Below are 24,185 nucleotides of genomic sequence, written 5' to 3'. Positions count from 1 at the left end.
AGTTTGTTGATGGCATGGAAAAGAAAGACATGCAAGTCCAAGTAATGGTCAGAGTACTAGCAAAGAAACCTGGTTGGAAGGAAAATAATTTCCAGGTAAGTAAAAACATAGAATTTGTATATTTAGATATTTTTATTGAAAAAGCAAGTTTGGTTTTTTAAAATTGATACTACCAAGAAAGACTGTAGAGTTTCAATTAGGCAGTGTGTTTTTTACATCTCGCACCATTGTTCAACACTAGAGGGCGCTATTTTCTCCGCATCCAATTAGCATTGTACAATGGACAATTAGGCATTATGATGGTTTTTTTTTTTACATCACACATTTTATGCTACGAATTGCACAAAACAAAAATGGGTACTGATAGTGTGCACGCACAGAAATGTTACATTTTATCTCACTGTGAACACAAATAAAGTTCTGTGTTTGTAATAATGCTGAATTTTTTTGTCTATAGGTACTAAAAGGTAAATTTCAACTGGTTAAAAAGATAGCAGAGAAGGGTAAAGTATCGCGTAGAGCAGCATCCTTTGTTATATCTGGTGCAGTAGATAAGATAGGTGATATCAAAGTAGGCAGTGTTGCTGGTGAAGTGTTGTCATCTCTGGCTGAAGCTACACACCTTGGATGGCTTGCATCAGAGGTAGATATCCTTATTATCACTTCTAAATACTGTGTTATATATTTAGTAAAAAAACATACACACAGTCTTTAATTAGGACCCCAGTTTTTGGCTGAAATCAGTGTACAAATTAAGGGAAGTGAACAGGGATCAGTCCAACTACAGTGTGATGACCAAAAAAACTAGAACCAGGGTCTTGAATGTAAAGGGTTGAGTATGGCAGTGACTCAAGATGACGCATAGTTCTAATAAAAAGGCTCATTTAAATGTAAAAAAAGAACAATATTTCAACATATACGAATTGAACATACACAATATACACTAATAGTTATATAGCAATAAATGAGAGTTCACACAGTGTGATATAATACACTTATTGTAGATATCTTCCTCTAGGGCTCTTATATAGAAACTAATTCTTGGGGCTTTCATGCTCAAGGTTTGTAGATTGTACATAACAGCATGAGGGATAATATGATGTCGACTAGTGCCCGAATAAGGCAAGGCAATAAGTGTTTTATAACACATCGCATTCTCAGGCATATATTTTTTCCATAGTCAAAGCAATTCCCCAGTGTATGTAGCATGTGAACATCCATATGTGAAAGGAGTGACTTAATTCAATATCTTTGATGTGTATGTCTTTGTGTATTTGTAATACCAGGCAGTGACATATGCCTTTGATGGACAGAAGAACCCAAAGAATCAATCTGAGATATTAAATTGGTTTAGTAATGCTATAAAGGAGTTTGGATTCTCATCGTAAGTTACCTCTTAATTTCATTACTTTATACTGCACCAGAATACTTGGATAAATCCTAGCTTTCAACCAGAGTCTGCAGGGCATATGAAGCTGAAGTCACGCGTTGTTTATACATGTGTGACTTCAAAATATTGTCTGTAACAGGTGGTAAAGTGTATTGGCCCGCGTCTCTGTTTAGCGATGATTGAAATTTCTTTCATTAAACCATAGTAAATTTTGCTATGCATTCACAAAACCATTCAATTATTGAAACGTCACATTCGTTTCCAATTTATCATTCCAAAGTAACTATATTGTACTGTCCTATTGATTCTTGGAACCATCAACAATATATTCTCCATACATTTACCATTTTTTTAAAAACATTTGTGACCCCCCCCCCCCCCCCCCACCCCACCCCAATACAACTTGTAAAAGTGTACATTACTGATTTCACTTGTAGGATTTCACCAAAGATCTACATACCTTACATGAAAAGAGCTTTTGGTGCCGTCAACCCAGCTGTACGTGTATCAGCTATATCATTACTTGGTGTGATGTACATGTATATGGGTGCTCCTATAAGGGTCCTATTTGATGATGAGAAAGCTGCTTTGCTGAAACAGATTGACACCGAAATTGAAAAGGTATGTGATCTCTGTTGCCCTCTTAATAGGGAACTTGCAATCCAGACTGAGCATGCTCAGACGCAAAGGACTATGGGATTACCTGTGGTTATTGTAATACCTAATCTGGAGTTACCGATAAAATTAACCTCCCACAATTGTCAGGGTGACTATAAATTGATTATTTGTGGTTACAAACAATGCATCAACATTGTTTACAGTACTTATTGATTAGTATTTATTTATTTATTGATGCAACATTCAACATGGCGGGTTTGCAAGTGAAAACACCACTAGTATGCATGTACACCAGTGCAAGCAATCACTGGTACATATGTAATAATATAATGTACAGTCCAGAGTTTCTGAATGTTAGATGATCAAAAACAACAACAACAACAACAACAACAACAACAACAACAAATAAACAACAACAAATAAACAGAAGCTGTCTAGGCCCCGGGATCTCCATATTTGACACACTGTAATTTGCCGCACCCACTGACCTTTGACTCTGTAGGTGCAAGGCGAGTCTCCACCCAAACCAATCAGGGGATCATCTAAAGGAAAAGGTGGAGGAGCTGATAGTGAAGAGGAAGAAGACGATGAAGTAGATGAAGGAGGGGCAGCTGGAGGAGGTGCTGCAATGGATGATCTTATACCAAGAGTTGATATTGGAGCTAAGATTACGTCCCAGATTATAGAAGAGATGGCAGATACTAAATGGAAGATACGAGGGGAGGCTCTACAAAAGGTTAGATATAATTATAGTGTGATCATAGATTATCTGTGCAAATGTTCAGTCGAAGTCTGATGAAAGTTTTGGTAAGCTTTAAAGTGTTGGTGCCGTGTGAACTTAGATAATACGTTGCATTACTAGGTCACCAACCCATGTTCAGAAAAAGCGTACACATAAATGAAAAGAAAGAAAAACAAAGTTACAGTACGCCATCACACTGATATTTAAGTTTACTTTACAGGATTGATCAAATCCATTGGCTAGAATACACATTTGCAGAGATTAATCAACAAATTACAATCAGGCGTACACATTAAAATTTTTGAATTTGTTTAGGTTAGATTATCAAGAAATATGCTTATGTAGTTACAAAAGACATTCTAGTTTATCTGTAGTGGTTGTATAAAGAGTTTACTTGCTTTACTCCTACTTAAGAGTTGGACACTCTCAGATCATCCAAATCTAGTTAGTAGAGTTAAAAAGTAATGATGTAATGTACCAAACATGTATTTGTGACTAGAAGACACATGTTTATTTTTTTGCCCAGACTTCATATATGTAAACTACCTATATAACACTTTCTGACTGTATTCATTTTTCTAGGTTCAAGACATCTTAAACGAAGCCAAATTTATTACTCCAAACTTAGGAGACTTACCACCAGCATTGAAAGCAAGACTAGCTGATAAAAACAAACTATTGGTAAGTTACATGAAAACAAAATCTGCTATGTCTTGACATACATGTCTAGAACTCTCATAAAAGACATGAACACCATACATGTATCTAATTATTTTCTTTCTTTTAATATATGAATATACCTTGTATTCTTTCCTGTATTAACAATTTTGAAAACCTGTGACCGTGTTTCTTGTTTTCCAATAGGCCACACAAACAGTAAATATTTGCCAGCAAATAGCGACATCCATGGGACCTAATGTTAATAGATACACCAAAATATTTGCACCTGGTATGCTTAGTTTATGCAGTGATAATAAGGTAAGGCATTTTTGCTATGTACTTTAAGACTTCAGTATATATTGGTGGTAATGTCTATAGTTGTACCATGCTATAAAAACTACAGTGGGATTGTTACCATGACAATTACAGTGCCATTGTTACTATGGCAACTACAGTTACATTGTAACCATGATAGTGATATTGTTACTATGGCAACTACATTGTACTATGATATCTTAGTGATATAGTTACTATGAAAAAAATGTTGAATTTAGTATTTCTGTACTTACATTCTATTATTTGTGAGCACATTGAGCTCTTAGGAGGAAAGGCAAATTATACATTCACATTATTATTATTATTATTATTATTATTATAGTTATTGCCATCTATGTAAAATAAAGTTGTATCAATCTACCTATATCACATGATGACAATAAATAGCGTCATCTGTCATAGAGTGAATGTGGCTGACAGTCTGCAGTCAAAATACTAGTATCTCTGCTTAATAAAATATGTAGTGTGTATTTGTAAAAAAAAATGTTAGTACTTATCGTGTTTTTAATTTCAGGCTTCAGTAAGAAATACAACAGTGACTTGTCTAAAGACGTGGGTGGGTCAAACAGGATTGGTACCTTTCTTTGAAGATGAAATTATGATGTCAGCTTTGAGTACAGAGAACCCCTATATGAGAATAGAGGTAATGTATAGTAATGATAGAGAGGTTTAGATACACGTCAGAACGCGTACGTGCATGGGATCTTTATCGTGCGTGCGTGCACGTAATGACACATACAAAATTGTGTTTAGTTATGCGTTCAGAACACAAACGTGAAAGACATTGGAATGTGCATGTGTGCATTGATATGTTTACTTCTGTCCAAAAGGCCAAATGTGTGACTTTGTTTTCCAAACATGCCAGTATTTGTCAGTATTTTTGCCATTTTTCCTGCAATTTATACAATATAAATATAAAAAATATGTAGCTGTATGGTTGGCAAGAAGAAGAATTCACTGAATGTTGTACACTTCCTAGCGATATTTAGAATGACACTGATCTCTCAAGTAACTATGTTTTATTGTAGATCTATGGTTGGCTAGAAGAGGAGTTACCTAAATGTCGTACGCTTCCCAATGAAGGGTTGATGCAGTGTATACCATCACTGTATGTTGCCTTGGAAGATAGAAATGCTGATGTGAGGAAGAAAGCACAGGCTGCTGTACCTATGTTTATGATGCATCTTAGTTATGACAAGATGGTACGAATGACTGGAAAATTAAAGGTAATGAAACTAATCTAATCTAATCTAATCTAATCTAATTTACGTATATAGCGCATTCCATATAACTATCACAATGCACTTTACAAAGCACGGAAAAACGAGTGCAAAAACAGACTCAAGCGAAAGTCTTAATGAAGAAATATGTCTTATGACCTGATTTAAATGCCTGGAATGTAGTGACACTCTGCAGATATGATGGCAGAGCATTCCACAAGTGTGGGGCACAAATTGAGAATGCTCTGTCAACATAATAAGCAGTATTGTTGAACACAGAAATTATAAAGCAGAAATTTTCCGATTTTGGTAATCAAGGCTTCGGTTTACTAAGATAGATGAAAACTAAAACTACTGTGGTTCAATTCAGTAGATTATACTATTGTGTACTCTAGAGGTTCCTCTATCTGTTCATGCTGTTGTGTGAATCTAAATCACCCTGTGATCAAGATAGTGTAAACATTGGAAGTCCCAAAACAGTACACTGTAAGTTTATGGAACTAGCTTTCAGAGACGCCTCCCTACTGAGACTATACGTGTAAATAAATCAATATCCATTCAATAGCTTATCAGTGTTGTATCAACATGTGTCAACAAGAATTTAGTGTTTGTCTATGCTGGTAAACCGAAGCTTTGATTACCAGGATAATATACAAGGGTCATGGAAATTTGACTGTCTGTCTTGGGATATGCTTTGTTGACTCAGAGATGTCAGGTGACTAAGATAGTGTTACTGAAACACCACTCATGAACATTTCATGTCAACCATAGAAGAGATTGAGTGCCAAGTATCAATTCAAGTGTTAAGATAGTAAGAATACCAGTTGGATGTCACAAAGGATGCTTGTAAATCTAATGTAATAACATCCATGATTTAGTTGGAAGATTTATAGTGTATACAGTTACGGTAGAATGGCTTTAGAATTTGCTGTCAAAAAGTGTAATACCAGTTGTGATATTTATTAGAATTGACTGGCATGTTTGGCAGGATATTTGGTTCAAATTTATGCCTACTTACTAGTAATACTGAAATGTTCTGGTATCAAATTCATTCTGTTTTCCATTCATTTTCACAGCCTTCATCAAAAGATCAAATTGCTGGTATTTTAGAAAAGCAACGTGCTAATGTGCCAGCCAAACCTGGTAAAGCTAAGAAATCAGTCAGTGTGGCAGAAGAGAAGAGGAAAGAACCAGAGACTGAAGTTAGCAAAGAACCAGAACCAAAGAGACCCAAAACAGCGCCCTCAAAGATGAGAGCTGTAAGTAGTGTACCTTTTGTTTTTATTTGGCAGTGAGGCTATTCAAATTTTTTTAGAATGTTTGATTTTAAAATCATATGCGCAAAGACATGGCAGATATAATGAAAATATGAAAAGTAATATTGTGGTGTTTTTGTTTGGACCTCATGAATCTTAGTAAGCAACAAAATATGTTTCAAATATATGTTATATAGAGTCCATTGCTCGCTAGTATAACATTTTATTACTTTTTATTTTACTGTTTTGCATTGTTTTCAAAGTTATTTAATGTTAGCATGCATAGTAATGCTATAATAGTAATGTTGATATTGCTATTTTTTAGTTTGCAGTGCTTGATCATGTGTTGTCGTTGTTTTTTTTCGATGTTGTGTGTTTATCTTTATTTTCTTCCCCTATGTGTGTGTGTACACTTAACAGGCAAAGTCTATGCCTTGCATCCCTGACGAGGTAAAGATTGAAAAGAACAATGCAGAGAGAAATAATGCCCTTATTGATGGTCCAGTAAAAGGCAGCCTTTTATCGAGAAAAGGCAAAGCCACCCTTGCTAAGGGAAAGGTAAAATTGTAGATGATAAAAACAAAACATGATAAAAATTGTCATCAAAAATAACCCATGATAAAAAATCATCCAAAAAATATCATTATACTAATATAACTAAGTCATATACCATGAGATGACCATTTCAGACAACCATGACCCTATCACTAATGTGTTCAAGTTAACCCCTATATAATAATTTTATTTGGTATCACCCTATTGTACTATATTGGCATGGGTCAAACTATTACTCACTGACAGGTGAAAGGTGTGACAGGGCATGACAACTACTCAGGACTAATATAGTATTGTAGTGTAGATTTTAAAATTAACTCAGTGCATGGATACTCTCACAGTCACATGTAAAAGTTGCCATACATAACAGTCAATATCATTATTCAACAAACTATGAAAATGACTACTAAAATATTGAACATAATGTGACTAAAACAAATTCATATTTGTACTTTTGACGTAACATTGAACATTAACTGGGACAACTGATTTTGATCAAAAGTAGTGTTTGATAGCTTGAAAAAATGATTAATTTTAAAAGTTGGGAAGTGACTTCGATAAATGACAGAGATGTAGCTAATTTCAAAAGTAGCAGGTAAGATTGGAAAAATGGGTGGTAATACTGACGAGAGAAACCAATGAATCTGCCCTAGAATGTATATATAGTGGTTGAAACAAAGTATTTTTAAATACAAATTCCTGTAAAAGTAGCCAGCAAGAAATTGTGGAGTAGCCAGTTGTTTTTGCTGGCTACCTGCCCTTAACTACATCCCTGGTTGAATAAAAGTATGTAGTAAAAGTTACAATACAGGTTTACATGATAGCTGTTGTGGTCAAGAAATCTTGTATGTAAAATCGATGGGTATTGACTAGCATATTTCAACAAGTTTAGAAAGTATTCTGGCCCAGAATTACACAAAACACACCCACTGTAGTGTATAGTGACACTGCCATAGTGATATAGTACATACTGTCCTATCCAGACATGTACATTGATGTCCTCACCGTAACACTGCACATGGTGATATAGAAGGTACTGTCCTATCCAGACAGACATGTACATTGATGTCCACACCATAATACTGTGCATGTAACACAGTCATAGTACTGCATGATAAACACTGATATCACTGTCTTTATTAGCACAATGTCGCCAAATGTGAGATTTCCTTGAAATGGCGCCCTCTAGTGGTGTGATTGGGTAACTTCAGAAACCAGTCCCTCAAACAAAGGCTTAGTAATGGTACTCTACATGACTTACACTATCAAAATGAACAACACCCATCAGGTGCATAAATGAGATTGAGACTTAAAATAATGATATGAAGAGCTATACTCTTTATATGTGAACTGTAAACCTAAACATCAACTGCTTCATGGACATGTGAGTATTGCATATACCAATATGTGAACTTGTGAACCTCACTTGTGTACCATACTTTGAAAAAAAAAACTGTTGCTTTGATAGTGTGAGAAAGATATTCAGTAAAGTAGTCTGTTGGATCAATACTCAAATGAGTCACCTTTCACCTCATTTACATCACTACCACAGTATCAACACCAGAGGGCGCTGTTTGCCATAAACATCTTTGTATATTTGGACCAGGTACATGTAGTTGTAATTGCTGTAAGCTAATCTTCAGTTCTCTTCTTTCATTTGCAGAGTTCTAAGAAGGGTGGTGGTGATGAGGACACAGGCCCAGCACTGCTTGCAAACAATGGTAAACATAAACGTATGAAAGATGAGACAGAGCTCAAGGTATGGTTATTTCACATATACTGCCCTCAAAAATACTCAAACTGTAAGTGTCATCAGACTTTTAAAACCTCTCACTAGCCTTACACTTTCACTGAACATTGGTCTGGCTCAAAAAAAACCTAATATTTATGAATGAAAATTTGACAGTTCTACTCCAAGTGAAAACTTTTTTTTGACCTTTTGAGTCTAAGAGTAGTAATTTTTGTTTATAACCATGAACTCAAAGTCAATAAACATACATCCACCCCCCACCCCCCACCCCCGATGTATATTGTTGCCTCTGTCATCATATCAGATGGCTTTATTTCTTGATTTTTGTGTCCTTTTACATAATTCTGAAATGATGCAGTAAGATGGTAAATGTACTGATGTAATATCAATTTCAGCTGCAAAGAATGATTCTTACATTTACAAGCAGTCAGTCAGTCTTTACGCAAACATTGAAACATGTGATTTTGTGACAGCTTTTTTTCTTCTTTGCATCGTAGACACTGAAGTGGAACTTCCAGTCACCAAGAGAGGAACATATTGATCAGCTGAAGGACCAAATGCAAGGTTCATTTAGTAAAACAATGGTTACTAGTCTGTTCCATGCTGATTTCAAACATCACATCAATGCAATTAATACATTTATTGAGGTAAGAAATATCAGCCATCCCTTTCAGAAAAAATGGACGTAACTCAGATGTATAAAGGAAATGTGTAGCCAAAGTTACATGTATGTCTGCCTTTAGTAAAACTGCAGTGATAATTTCTATCAACTTATGTATAATTTAGGGTAAAATAGCATTTTGATAGCTTACTTGACTTTGAAGTTTATAAAGAAGCTAAGGGGTGAACAAATCATTTTGTGAACTGGCGGTCCTCGGACCAGTGCCTCAAAAAATCCAGTGGTCCTGCTGAAAGAATTAGTGGTCTCAGGTCCCGCTAATGTGAAACATTAAATCTTACCTATGAATCTGTATATTCAGATGACTTTTTAATATAGTTATTAACAGTAAGGTACTGTACGATTGATCAGACAAGGTAAAATGTGTGTTGTCCGCCCCAAAAAATCACTAGTCCCGGACCCAAAACCACTGGATTTGTTCACCCCTGAAGCCCAACCATCACACTTGATGTGTTTACTGCCCTCAACGTGTACACAGTTATATTGCAGATTTCCTGCTAAGGTGTATGGGAAAAACTACTGGTGATGATAGCACAAATACATGTAATCCAATCTCTGATCTTGTTTTGCTTTTTTTGAATAGATGGAAATTCTTTGTCCTAAAATCTAACATACTTTCTGTGTTTTCTATTACAGTGTGTTGAAAACAACAAGGAGGCTGTAATCAGTAACACCGATCTCTTACTCCGATACATGACGTTGAGATTCTTTGATACCAATACAACTGTTATCCTAAAATGCCTTGAATTCCTATCCACATTATTTACAATGCTAGCAGCACAAGAGTACCATCTCAATGAGTATGAAGCTTACTCATTCCTACCATATTTTGTACTGAAGGTAAGTCAGTTTTATTGGTAAAAAAATGAAATTTATTAAAAAGGTCAGTTTGTACATGTAAATAGTTTTAGAATTATTGGCAGGATTATTTTGTCCATTATATAATTGTGTCTGATTGCATTTTAAGTTGTCTGCATGTAATAAACATCCTGTCTCAAGAGCAAAACACCAAGGTATCCTTTTTTTCTTTTGAAATAACTATGTCTCTGTTTTCTTCTTCTTTTTTTTTGAGTCAAAATTTTTATGTATACAGTGTGGCTTTTTGCTCTATTCTTTATTTGTAGAAGTTTTGAATATGTAAGAAATTCAAAGGAATGGTTAAAATGTCCAGATAATATTTGAATTCTGATTATTATTACATGTATTAGGTAGGGTTGAACTAGAGGGATCCCGTTTCCATTTATTTATGTATTCATACTCTTCTAGTATTATATTGCCTGAGAATAAAGTCATATGATAACTGTGTTACCTTGTATATCCTTTCTCTTCCTACTAGGTTGGTGATGCAAAGGAACCAGTCAGACGTGGTGTACGTAACATCATGAAGCTTATTACCAAAGTCTACCCAGCCAGTAAAATGTTTTCTTATCTGATGAATGGATTGATTTCTAAAAACTCCAGGCAAAGACAAGGTCAGTATGAGTAAACCCTGCAAGTACCGTGTGTTGCATGTAAAAGATTACCAAATACAGTACACAGTCATTCACTTCACCACGTCTTTGTACATATAATGGGCAGTCAGTGGAATTGACATATCAATGCTTGACAAAGTAATAGTCAGTCAGATTGTGAGATGAACTTTTCAAAGTTACAAAAGAATCTGCTCTTTTCCTGTTAATCATGTCAATTCACTCTGAATAATCCCAAAAAGTTTTGGGAGTGTGTGTGTGTGTGTGTGTGTGGGTGGGTGGGTGGGTGGGTGGGTGTGGGTGTGTGTACGCACACATGCCATGGCATACATACATACACATGCATGCATACATACATACATACATACATACATACAGACAGACAGACAGACAGACAGACAGACAGACAGACAGACCTAGCTACCCACTACCTACCTACACACAGTGTCATGTTCTTACTTCAAATGTAATTTTCTGATTTTAACACTATACACTGCTATATATTTTCATCCCATAGAGTGTCTAGAGGAACTTGGATGTTTGATAGAATTATTTGGTATGAATGTATGCCAACCATCACAGTCTAAAGCACTTAAAGAAATAGCTATACAAATCGGTGACAGAGATGGTGGTGTCCGGTCATCGGCACTCAATACACTTGTACAGGCCTATGCAACCGTTGGTAATGATCTCTACAAACTAGTTGGAAATGTAAGTTATCCGTATATAAAACTATTTCTTAGTTCTTTTCATATTAGTAGAGTATTTATGTTGGTTTGTATGTTTTGTTATCATTTATTACAAGATTGGAAGTGTTAAGAGCTTCAAATTGTATTGAGTTCTTTTATAGAAATCTTATCAACTGTTGTATAATTGAAAATGAAAATACATGATATACACCAAGGCCGGGGATTCTGTCCCGTATTCTCCAATGAGTTATTACTAGAGCTGTAAGATTTACATAGAATCATTCCTTTTTTCAGATCAAACTTTTTCTATAGCTCTGCCAGACAACTTTTTCTCACTCAAATTGTAATCCAGATGGCAGCTTAAACCCAAGACAAGAATTCAATACATTTCACTAATACTCACCTTGAAGTGAACAGTAGAAAAGTTCCACCAAAATTGACCTTTGACCCTTGCCATACCATTGTCCATGTTCTCTGCCCATTACAGTTGAATGACAAAGACTTGAGTTATCTTGAAGAAAGGATCAAGAGATCGGCTAAGAAACCACCAGCCAAGGCTGAAAAACAACAGAAAGATGAGAAACCAACTAAACAAGACCAGAAGAAAGGTGGTCCAATGCCGTAAGTACAATACTTGCATTGTATCTTATTGGCTGTGTAGTCTGGAGTATGCCATGATAGCACCAGTGGGTGTGGGTGTGTGTGTGTGGTCTAAGGTATGCCATACTAGCATTGAATGTGTTTGGTTATGCTAGAGAATATATTCCACACTGACAACGTATGTAGTGTATTAAAGTGAAGGGTATTCCACAAAGTCAATGGGTGTGTGTAGTCTACAGTATGCACTGTTGATGATTGCAGTATGAGTCATTTATTTATATCGACAGACACCAATGTAATACACATCCTATAAATGCAATGTGTGTATGTAGTGTGTGAAGGTATGCCACACTGTCAATGGGTGTGTTTATAGTCTACAATATGCACTGTTGATGACTGCTATACAAGTCAATGTATATATAAATATCCATGCAACATACATCACATAAACAACACTTGCATTAACATATATAGATTCTCCGTCATTTGACAACATTTCAAACTCATGTGTAAACAGCTGTATAAAATTTGTAAGAACACAACACTACATAATAATAGTAAATGTATGAAAATATATTGTACAATGCATTCTATTCTTACCATCATACCATGTAACAGTACAATGAATGAATGAATGAATGAATGAATGAATGAATGAATGTGGTAATAGAAAAAATCAATGTGTGTCATGAATGTGATATCTACATATAGAATACAAACACATATATCATTCACAATATGCACTCACTTATTTCTACTTTGAATGATTTGTCATGTTTACCCTGTAAAGATACACAATACATCAACACATTTCATTATAACTATCCTAAAATTATTTGCATGTAATGGGGAAAGGATTTTGAAGTTCCTGACAAAACTACTGGTGGGTTATTTGATGTCTCCCTTTTATCTTTTGGAATCTGTTATGACCTTTGACATTCATTTGCATGATGGGTATTTTGATTTGACCTTTGACATCATTTTGCATTATGGGCAATCTCTTTGGCTCTAGATTCACTTTTTTCATTCTTTTCTCTGTTTTAAAGGGAGGTGGGAAGGAAGCTAAGGAAACAGTCATACAGTATAAAAACAGTATGATATTCTGTTCATCTTAATGATAACCCCATATAAAATTTAAAAAACGAAAAGAAAAAGGGGACAACTGTGACGACATAACTTATAACTTTGTTCATTGGGGTACATTGCAGTATCTGTAACCCATTTTCCGACCCTATTATAATGAATGTTTCATCCCACGCATTAAAACTATTATAGATATTCTGGTGTAAAACTATTGACACCCCCCCCCCCACCTATGACCAGGGTAATGGACATTCCTTGCATGTACCTATTATAATGCACTATTAATTAAAATTTCATGTAATTTTTTTCCTCATTTCCCTATATACTATATATATCTATATATGACACCCTTTAAAACTCTCCTGCATTCACGTAATATTTCCATGTGTAGTCCTGGATGGAGGGATCAGTTCAGGTTGGTTGGATTTGAATCTCATACACGTGTGTTGTATGTTGTCATGTTTGTGTGTCCTACCCCAGTATTGTTTTCAGTGTTGTATACATAGTATACACAGCCCTGTCAGTGTACACTGTGTTGCTATGCAGCCCTGTCAGTGTACACTGTGTTGCTATGCAGCCCTGTCAGTGTACAGTGTTGCTATATCAGCCCTGTCAGTGTACACTGTGTTGCTATGCAGCCCTGTCAGTGTACACTGTGTTGCTATGCAGCCCTGTCAGTGTACACTGTGTTGCTATATCAGCCCTGTCAGTGTACACTGTGTTGCTATGCAGCCCTGTCATCTTTTCAATTTGTAAAGAGTTTGTAAAATCTGTTGCCATGCAGCAATGTCATACCCGTGTTATTTGTAGTTTTTACACATTTTCAAAATCTGTTTGCTGTGCTGCTTTGACGCACCTTCTGTTTTCAGTTTTACATGCATATATTGTGTAACCATGCAAACCAAAACATTTATGTATAACTACATACTAGATACATTTAATGTGCTTCTAATACAACTCTGGTTAATGAGGTTTCTCTTTATTAAGATAGACACAGACTAAAACTAATGTTATTCAGTTCAGTAGATTTCACAAATGGGTGATAGCAGTGCAGTGCCTTTGTTGTAAAAAAACAAGCAATGTTACTTCAACCCTATCTGGCTTCACATATACAAAATTCACTAGTTACTTCAACCCTATCTGGCTTCACATACAAAATTCACTAGTTAATTCAGCCCTATCTGACTTCTCATGTAGTAGTTTCTGTGTGGCATATGGAAATTTTCCTCTGACTTACAAAATGCTGTATTCACCTAGTCCTTACAATGTAAACATTCAAGTCTATGAATTGTAGGTACTTTATTCAATATCAGACTGTTACGAATAAAAAATGCAAGACACTGCTTGATTGTGCAATTCTTGCCATTGCCATGACAACGTACCATTGTTATTCTTGTTCAGCTGTGTATATTTTGTCTTGCTCTGTGGGGTGTGTTATGCATATCTTATGTGTTCATGTGGTGATGGTGGCAAAATTGTAATGGTGGTGGTGGTGGTGGTGGTGGTTGTCACGGTGGTGGTATCTAGTGTGGTACATTGATGCTGATACATTGATAGTTGTAATAAACCCAACAAGGTTACCTACCTCTAAGTATTAAATTGTCAAATCAGTACTGAATGTAGGAAACATTTACCTACAAGAACTTCAGATGACTAGTAGAGAAATACTTTGCGACATGACAGCACATGTTTCCAGTTACAAAAAATAATTTATATACTGTCATATTCTGTATTCTTTCGACTATTTTTGCAAAAAGTTGTCAATTCTTGTAAGTCACCTAGTTGGGTAATGCTATTTGTGACATGACATGTTCTATGTATTGCATGTGAATTGTTCTATGATCTATGTATTATTGTCTTCCCTGTGTGTCTGATATATGACATTTCCTTCTGACATTCTGTACATGATCATGTAATGTATGTCAAGACATGACCATAATCAACTTTCGCTAAAAACCTAAAATATAAATGTCATATTTTTTCATTTTTTATCACAAAATCAATGAATTTGTGTGACATCATCATGATATATGACATAATAACATATAAAACACCATAGAATTGTGTATTTTCATCAAAGAAGTACTAAGATTCATACACATGTTGTCATCCTCCACTTTCTATTGAGAAACAGATATGTTTCAAACAAATTACTTGTCCTTCAGTGTCTAACTGGATTTGACAAAATGATCCAATTGTGTTGGAGGTGTTGAGTAAACTGGAGATCTGACCATCAAACTGAGAAAAACTGGTGGTTTGACATACACCTCCAATTTACTCAACACCTCCAGAAATATTGGGTCATTTCATCAGATCCAGTTAGACACTGAAGAAATACCAATGATTTGTCTGAAACATGTCTGTTTCTCGATCAAAAGTGGAAAAAGAAAACTTGTGTATGTATGAACAATCGAATCTGTCTATGTGAAAAGTAGTGTACAGGTAAGTTTTGTAGGGCTTGCAGATCTCAAATCGTTTTGACCACAGTGTAAAGACATAGCTGTATTTTATCAGTTGTAAGTTGTTTTAGTAACTAGTCTTTGAAGAACAATACCTTTATACATCAGAATACTTAGGACATGTGAAACAAGTTTGTTGTACTTGTACTAGCGATGTCTCAATCCCACTTAGGTTCACTCGTGAAAGTTGGCAATTTATTCATTAATTGCAGCAGGTATGTAAGGGTCCCGAAGTTTACAAAGTGCACTTATCCTAGACAAGATACGATCAAGCACTTTCAAGCTCTGTTTCCCATTTTCTATAAAGTGCACCTTGAGCACTTCTACGCACACTTTGTCAATTTCAGGACCCTTACACACATCGTAAGTGAGTACGACTGGTGTAGAACCTGTCATCTTTGTAAATGCAAAAAAATATGGAAGCAAAAATGATAGCTTGCAAATGATTCTTGTTCAGTGTAGTTAAGTTTTATCATTTGAATATTTCTTATCTCTGAGAACTCTGATTAATGATCACATGTATATCATTTTATCAACAGAAACCCATCAGCTGGCCCCAAACCTATACAGAAAGCAGAGTCTAAAATCCCTAAGGAGTTTTCATTAGAGTTAGACAAGTTAGGACTTGATCAGACAGTATCTGAAGAAATGCCACAATTAGTTGACAACGAGGTTGATGATTTACTAAATCAACCTGTGAAACTACCCGAACCAAAGTAAGTATCAGTAGACATTTGTGTGTATAACGTCATCTAGGGTTCATGAGATAATGGCCATACAGTGGGAGAAATGCTCTTTGGCTTTCAAGTTTGATAGTATCGTCAGTCCTTGGGTGTAGAGCAAGCAACTACAAGTTTTCAATTGGCCATTGCAGACTGCAAACAAGACAGCGCCCTCGCTCAAATTGGGGGTATCATCACCTCATTGTACTGTTTCTTAAGAGCTTTGTCCCTCGGTATTCTGTAGAAGTGTAAATCGGGGATGTTTTTCGTATTGTTCAGACATCAAGGAAACCAGCAGTGCTCTATGATTAACAGAGTAACCTATACCATATATACCCCCAAAGTACACACAGACAGGAAGCAGAGCGCCACCATGGCAAATTTTGTAAGGGCTACAATCAGATCTAACAGATCTTGCCCTCAAAGTCTCCAAGTAAATACTGTTTATTAGATATCAATGTGTGCTGATGCCCTAGTGTCCTACCATGTAGGGGCACACAGAAGCTTTTTCAAATTACTGTTCAGGGGCTCTGTTTGATACAGCCGTGCAGAAACCAGTAAGAAACTGCATGTTGTACATTTAAAGATAGCAAGATGGCATTTTAAGCCACATTTTGTCAAAATGAAATAAACCATTTAAACATACTGCAACTATAAACGCAAACCAATGTTTTGACGTCTGTGAAATAGCAATAACTTCTAACATTTGGTATTTGAAGGATGTGCCCTAGGAAAGTTATTGTGATGTATGATGCTGGTACACAGACAAGTGTATCGTCTAAATATATCAACAAAGTGATAACCGTAAGCTAATAGTAACGAGGTCTATATTTTATTTCAGAATGAGACCAGCGTCTCCATCACTGTCAAGACTAGCAACAAGTAGCAGTGCATCGTCAGCCCTTGATTTAGCCATTTCACAAGTAGCTAGTAATGATATCACCATTAGTGTACAGGCACTAGCACAGGTAAAATAAAGTTTCATTATGATAATACAGTATTTCACAGAACTTTCTGTCAAACTATCTATCTTCAATACTCAATAGGAGTTGGACTCCTCATATATGTTTTTGGATTAGAAATCATAATATTATAGTGGCAACTGAGGTTTTGGTTTTCTAAGAGAGACACAAATTAAAGAAAAACCATCGTTGTTAAGTGTGTAAGATTAGAACAGTGTACGGTGAATAAAATTATAGTTAAGTCCATTCGTTGGATTATATCAACCTGTTGCAACAATAGTTTTAGTTGTAATTTGTATCTATCTCAACATCAGTGTACCCTCTATGCCAATTTGACATGCCACTGATGCATGCAATTTCTAGTGATGCACCAAAATTTGGTGTCCCCTATCTCTTACTATGTGGTGACCAGTGTGCCCTCTAAGCCAATTTGACATGCCACTGATGCACACATTATTTAGTGACTCACCCAAATTTGGTGTTCCCTTATCTCTTACTATGTGGTGACCAGTGTGCCCTCTAAGCCAATTTGACATACCACTGACGCACACAATATCTAGTGACGTACCCAAATTTGGTGTTCCCTATCTCACTATGTGGTAACTCACAAGAAATCCTAGTTTTTATCATTTTGACCCACAACAACAAAATTTGGCTATCATTAGAGGGTACACTGCTCAATATGCCGAAACCTTTATTGCCAATGTTGTACCTTTGTGGTGTTGGTGAATGCAAGTAATGTAATGTGGCTGAACAAGAGTTGAGGATGTCTATACTTTATGTATATTTCGATCACTTTCAGCTTGATGAAGTTTTAAAAGATGAAGAGAAAAGTAAAAGTTTATGCAATCATGTTGATCAGTTACTGGTAGTGACAGCTATTCAACTACGTATGGCGTACACCAAGTATATTGGAGATGATGACAGGTCACGGGAAAATGTTATCAAACTTTATAGATGTCTGATTGCCTGTCTTATGTCAGTAAGTATCACGTCAGGTCATATGATGAATTGTGCCTCTAAGTTACTTTAAGATAAACACGGTAGAATAGCGCCCTCTTGTGCTGATATCCAATAGAATAGCTCCCTCTAGTGTTGAGTCAATGTCATGCATCAAGGGTGAGCTCAGGATAAAAGTCATTAGCAATCTGTTAGCTCGCCCGTCCATGGCGCTGAAACTTTGACGACACTGATTCTCATAGTAGATGAGAACTAGGGAAGTCACAGATCCAGTGCCATGAACAGGCAAGCCGATGGATCTACTACTATTTGTGATTACTAATCCTCCTGGGACATAAAGCTACCATCAACTTCTGCCACAGCTAACAGATCGCTAACACTAACTGCTTTTATCCTGAACTTGCCCATAATTGACCAGTTGAAGAGCGCCCTCTAGAGTTATTAACTATTTCCGTACAGAATTTCACCACTTCTCAATATTTTTATGTTCAATAGATTTGTCTGATTGAGGGAGATTGTAAGTTGAAGTTTTTGTCCCCAGGCGGTAAATTAGAGCTGTAACATAAAGTTTTATAAAAAGTGATTATGTGTAAATATCAGTAGATAAACTAAACTTAGTGGTGATGTGTTATCTACAGAATTCACTGTCTTTATTAATAAAATCTAAACTTTTCTATCAACAGTTATTTCAGAATACCACATTGTCCAAGAGGGTATCGAGAGAAGTATTAAAAGACTTGATACATGGTTTGATAACAGTCCTACTAGACGATAGAATGGCTACAGAGTTTGAAGACGGCCCACAAGTTGTACGCTCTGTTAACGTCCTAGTTGTCAAAGTGGTAGAGAAGTCAGATCATAACAATATAATGGGGTAAGTTGATAGGCTGAAAAGTGAGTTGTTTGCTAAGGCTAGTATAATTTTAGCCATCTGTTTAACAATGCAGACTTAAGTATGGTGTATTTAGTGTATGTATTTGTTTTTGTATGTTACTGTGTGATGTGGCTATGCATATCTGTAACCTCAAATGTTTTGGTCATAGTGATTTCTGTTCAACAGATATAATGGTTCAGAGGATGTATGCAGTGACTTTCCCTAATTTGACACAAAATAAGTAATCTCTAAGGACAGATTATTTCAAATTTTGAGTAGAAAATCTTGGTTGTCAATTGGGAGTCAATAAATGAACCCATACATATTCTTAGAAAATCTTGATGTATTCTGTGCATTACTTTACTTGTAACATTCTTGACACTTTCTGTTCACAATGCTCTTATCTTGGTTTTGCACTATTCTGAGTCAATAAGTGAACCCGTACATATTCTTAGAAAATCTTGATTTATGCTATGCATTACTTTACATGTAATATTCTTGACACTTTCTGTTCGCAGTGCTCTTATTAAACTTTTACAAGACTGCATTGCAGTAGAAACAGTCAGTCTCAAATTTAGAGAATTAGTTATGAAGGTAAGTGTGTTATCTAGTCACAGTGTACAAATCATTAGATGAGTTATGACTTCATATTTTGCTTCGTGTAAACTTTTAACAAGCTAGCGTATGAATGATACTCCTGCAGAAGTCAAGCTATAGGCAAATTAGGACAGACACAAACTAAAACTAATGTTGCAATATATTGATGTAAGCTATCAATGGATAATGATGTAAAAACTAGTAGGAGGGCATCTCTGATAGCAAGTTTTCCTCAAGTAGCCACACATTCAACCTCAGTCAGTGGTATCACTTGACTTCATCGGAGACAAGCACTATCCATTATTACATATGTACCAGAGATTACTTGCATATACAAGTTGTATTTTCACCGCAGTGCAATACCGAAAACATTATTGTATACCTGCATGCAAATGAGGATGCGATGGTTTGCTACACACAAAATCGTATGTTGACGCTATATGACTTTTATGGAAATTAGCTCTTTCAGATAAACGTATGTAATAAAAAGGGAGCTACATGACTTCCAGTGTGGGTACTCAGGCGTATTTGCACTGTTGCTTGCAGTGTTTTCTGCAGTGTTTTAAGTGTAGTACTGCCGCAGAGAACACTGGAAACATTCATGCAAATACTCCAAGTATGCCAAACTTGCACTCACATGTCATGGGTTTCTGTCAAAGAATAAATAAAGGTTATTATTGTATATCTAAGTATATGTATAGTACAAGATAGTTGCTAGTTTAATATTATTTTATCTGTCTTTTTCTTTGTGGTTTATATGTTTTTTATATTTTTATGGGACATCTTGGTGGTCTGAATTAAAGAAATAATTATAATGATATCTCAAACAACTTCACGTATACCTTCTAAACTCAAAGCAAATTATCGTCTTCTTCTTTTTCAGTGTTTATGGAAGATGGTAAGAATGCTTCCTACTATAGCAACCAATATGAATATAGATAGGATTTTACTAGATCTTCATGTCTTTCTTAAGACGTTCCCATCGCAGACATGGAAAGAGAGGGGTAATGATACACCACTTAGAACTATCAAAACTATTATCCACTCCCTGGCTAAGATTCTAGGTAACAAAGTAAGTATCAATACCCTATTTTATATTATATGATTATTTGTCATGGGTGCTTTTAAACCCCAGTGTGTGAATTCCACAGGCCTGATGAAATGTGTTACAAAGATCATACTTGCACACAACAATCTTGGGTTTCATGTAATTGTCATCACATACAGTCCACATGTGAATGGCACTGGTTAAACCCTAATGTTTGAATTGCACAATCCTATCTGTTGAGTCATGTGATCATTTAATACACAAAGTATCATAGGTCTATCAGTGCAGACTTCAATATCACATGATTAATTTGCATATTTGTGTATTGTTGTTATCCTGCTGTGTGCTATGGCCTTGTGGGTATGTGAGCAAATATATATTACAATCAGTCATCTCTACAAAAACTATGAAATCGGTTGTAAATTGAGTGTAAAAACATCACAGTATACAGTGTTCGATCTTTAGTCAGTATACAGTGTTAGACCACAGTCTTGAGGCTTTATGTTGTATAGTGAAATCTTACCTCCACATGACGATACAATCTTTGTAACTTGTATCACCTTACCTACACGAATGGCTTCTTCTTTGTAAATCTTTCCATAAACTCTTATAAAATATCGTACAATTGATATTATTCTTTCTTTTTTGTTCTTTCTTATCTAGATTTTAAGTCATTTTAGTTTGATAGATGACCCTAATGAGTCTGAATTACAAGTCTATCTACAAAAGGTGCTACGTACTGGTACTGGTAGGAGATCATCTACAAGTAAACCAGTCAGTAACACGGGGCAAGTCAATGGTAATCAAACCAATGCTACTACAGATAAAACCACTGCCCAAAGAGTAAGTAGAAATATTGTACTTTTGAAGTAATAGTATTCTCATTTTACCTCATGCTAGGGGGTCAAAATAGAACAAGAAGATCAACCTGTTCTCATGCGTGGCTATTGTAATACTAATACACATAATACAGTCTTGATGTCGACCAAGAAATCAAATGATAGTTATTTTTGTGACACATAGGTGGCAAAACTCCATTTCAGGTACCAAGAATTTGACACCACAGGAAGTCACATCAGTATGTTATGATGTATTTTGCATGATATTGTCAGTGGATCGATATTGAAGAAAGCTATTTGTTGCTGTGATGACCATCTCAACAGTCAAAAAAATTTGAAAAGTTCATCAAGTGTGCAAATGGCAAGATCTCTATCAATCCTGTAACCATGGTGATACAAGTATTGACTCCTATCTATAATTTTCACAGGAGGATACCCCTTCACCAAGAAGATCAGGGAAGACAATTGCTTTAGCTCAGATCTTTAAAAAGATTTCATCCAAAGAAAATTCAAGAGAGGTAGGTGATAGTGTGGATGTTATGAAACTAATTTTGAAAATTTTAAAAAAGTAAAACGTGAAAATACAGTCATGGAACAAAGTTGCAAAACACTAGTTAGGAACCTGGGTAAAGTATCTTAGAAAGTTGGGTAGATTTTACCAAGTCACTGCCCTTCACAAAAAAAACCCCCAAAAAACGCCTCTTGCAGTTAAAACAGGGAATGTTTGCCAGAAGACTGTACATAACATAAGTATTTCATAATCAACGCTGATCATTTAGCAAGTCTGGCAAACTCTGCCAGTTTTAACTGTATTATACTTTCACTAACTTGTCACGCTATCAATATATTTGTATTATCATAGGGTCTACAAGAACTGTATGACTTTAAAAAGAAATACCCAGATACTGATGTAGAACCATACTTAAAACAATCATCAGAGTTCTTCCAGTCTTACATTGAAAGGGGTCTCAAGTGTATTGAAAGAGAAAGGGACGGCAAAGCTGCCACGTCAGGTAAGCATAGAATTATAATATTTAAAGCCCAATGTCTCAATCCCACGGTTTGTGATTAGTACTATCTTAACAGTGGAGCCATAGAATCATTGTTTTATTCTAGACAACTATTATCCACACTAAATTTTACAACAGTAATCCAACTCTGGCCTTTAACCACGCTATACTGTAAGTTAACATCAAACACAAAAATTACAAAATTTAGTTTGATTTGTGAAAAGCACTTATACCTTCTTATTCCTGCTATTAAGACATGTACTGACAATGCAAAACTATTGCCCTCTGAGGCTTGAAAATATTGATGAAAGCATATCGTTAAAATGGGATGAATTTTTACAAAGAACTATAAAAAATAATTGCAGTCTGGAGGAAAAATGTTGATACAAAATTATGACTGTCCTCAATATATATTTGACGTAAAGTGAGAGAAACACAGTTGCAAGGCCAAGTGTAATTGTCAGATTCTGTCACTTGAGGGCACTCTACTACAATGCTTATAACTGAACTTATGTTCAGTACCCAACACCATTAAGTTATGCATTCTCTCCCCTCATACACTGTTTTTCATTTCCACTAACTAAAAATCCCTGTGTTGTCAGAATTCCCTCCCAAATCCCAACATTTGGTGGTACACAGATACTTAGTGTGTATTATAAATAACAACCACTCCCAACAATAAATCCCATGTAAACTAAAAAACCCTGAGTCTCATGATTGGTGACACTCTGAAAGTCTACGTTAAATAATGAATGGATCTTCATTAGTCTACGCTACACAATGTGTGATCCAATCATGTATGTTACTTAATGGGGAACAAACGCCATGCCAGGAAATAAATTATGATTATTCACGAGATGCACACTGAATATTCATGGGATGCACACTGATTATTCATGAGATGCACACTGAATATTCATGAGATGCACACTGAATATTCATGAGATGTACACTGAATATTCATGGGATGCACACTGAATATTCATGAGATGTACACTGAATATTCATGAGCTACGCACTGAATATTTATGAGCTGCGCACTGAATATTCATGAGCTGTACACTGAATATTCATGAGATGTACACTGAATATTCATATGCACTGAATATTCATTAGATGTACACTGAATATTCATGAGATATACACTGAATATTCATGAGATGCACATTGAATATTCAAGACTATTATGTGAAGGAAGTAAGGTCTTAGGAGTCATGAATATTCAGTGTGTATCTAATCTGAAAGAACACTAAAAAAGTTTCAATAGTGGTGTTTCTTGGCAACCTATCAAAAATTATGTGACGTAAAATAACGAAATTACTCGCCACAACCCAATGTTTATGAAAATACAGTTATTTCCTGGATTGGCGTCCCCTTTAACCGTAGACTGTTAGAGCGCCACCGACGACCAATTGACTGACTTGTACACCCTTTATCTGTCTTACCGTTACCAATCCATCCTTTTGTGTCCCCTCCAAACACACCTTACTCTTGTTTCAACATTTGTTGTTTCTTTTCATATTTCCATGGCAACAGAAGTTGTCACCGAGAGTGCAGAAGGTAACTAAGACTCATAATTGTGTGAAGTGTTATATTAAGTTACCATGGTAACACTGACATCATCACCCTCTGTCTCACAGTGTGCACTTGCATGCCAGTTTCATTTT

At 35.7% G+C, this 24,185-nt stretch overlaps 1 protein-coding gene across 8 annotated transcripts in view; it reads left to right on the top strand.

The window, feature by feature from the left end:
* The window catches only part of LOC144448722 (cytoskeleton-associated protein 5-like), a 78,739-nt gene that overhangs the window by 42,638 nt on the left and 11,916 nt on the right, over positions 1–24,185 (top strand). For 4 of the 8 annotated variants that reach the window (XM_078139023.1, XM_078139028.1, XM_078139025.1 and 1 more), the window contains exons 15-42: positions 3–95; positions 458–643; positions 1,287–1,384; positions 1,828–2,011; positions 2,511–2,744; positions 3,333–3,431; positions 3,615–3,728; positions 4,261–4,389; positions 4,775–4,972; positions 6,043–6,225; positions 6,643–6,780; positions 8,441–8,536; positions 9,025–9,174; positions 9,843–10,046; positions 10,543–10,678; positions 11,193–11,386; positions 11,852–11,985; positions 13,439–13,462; positions 16,046–16,222; positions 17,070–17,196; positions 17,993–18,172; positions 18,834–19,024; positions 19,543–19,618; positions 20,505–20,693; positions 21,333–21,512; positions 21,937–22,026; positions 22,371–22,521; positions 24,055–24,078. In XM_078139023.1, the coding sequence (XP_077995149.1) occupies positions 3–95; positions 458–643; positions 1,287–1,384; positions 1,828–2,011; positions 2,511–2,744; positions 3,333–3,431; positions 3,615–3,728; positions 4,261–4,389; positions 4,775–4,972; positions 6,043–6,225; positions 6,643–6,780; positions 8,441–8,536; positions 9,025–9,174; positions 9,843–10,046; positions 10,543–10,678; positions 11,193–11,386; positions 11,852–11,985; positions 13,439–13,462; positions 16,046–16,222; positions 17,070–17,196; positions 17,993–18,172; positions 18,834–19,024; positions 19,543–19,618; positions 20,505–20,693; positions 21,333–21,512; positions 21,937–22,026; positions 22,371–22,521; positions 24,055–24,078 (3,979 nt within the window). The remainder of the gene's footprint in view (positions 1–2; positions 96–457; positions 644–1,286; positions 1,385–1,827; positions 2,012–2,510; positions 2,745–3,332; positions 3,432–3,614; positions 3,729–4,260; positions 4,390–4,774; positions 4,973–6,042; positions 6,226–6,642; positions 6,781–8,440; positions 8,537–9,024; positions 9,175–9,842; positions 10,047–10,542; positions 10,679–11,192; positions 11,387–11,851; positions 11,986–13,438; positions 13,463–16,045; positions 16,223–17,069; positions 17,197–17,992; positions 18,173–18,833; positions 19,025–19,542; positions 19,619–20,504; positions 20,694–21,332; positions 21,513–21,936; positions 22,027–22,370; positions 22,522–24,054; positions 24,079–24,185) is intronic. The other 4 variants (XM_078139027.1, XM_078139024.1, XM_078139030.1 and 1 more) reach the window with 3 other exon arrangements.

Source organism: Glandiceps talaboti, chromosome 17, assembly GCF_964340395.1.
Source record: "Glandiceps talaboti chromosome 17, keGlaTala1.1, whole genome shotgun sequence".
Classification (NCBI taxonomy): Eukaryota; Metazoa; Hemichordata; class Enteropneusta; family Spengelidae; genus Glandiceps; species Glandiceps talaboti.
The sequence above is the reverse complement of the archived record's forward strand: the minus strand, read 5'-3'. Positions and strand labels throughout refer to the sequence as shown.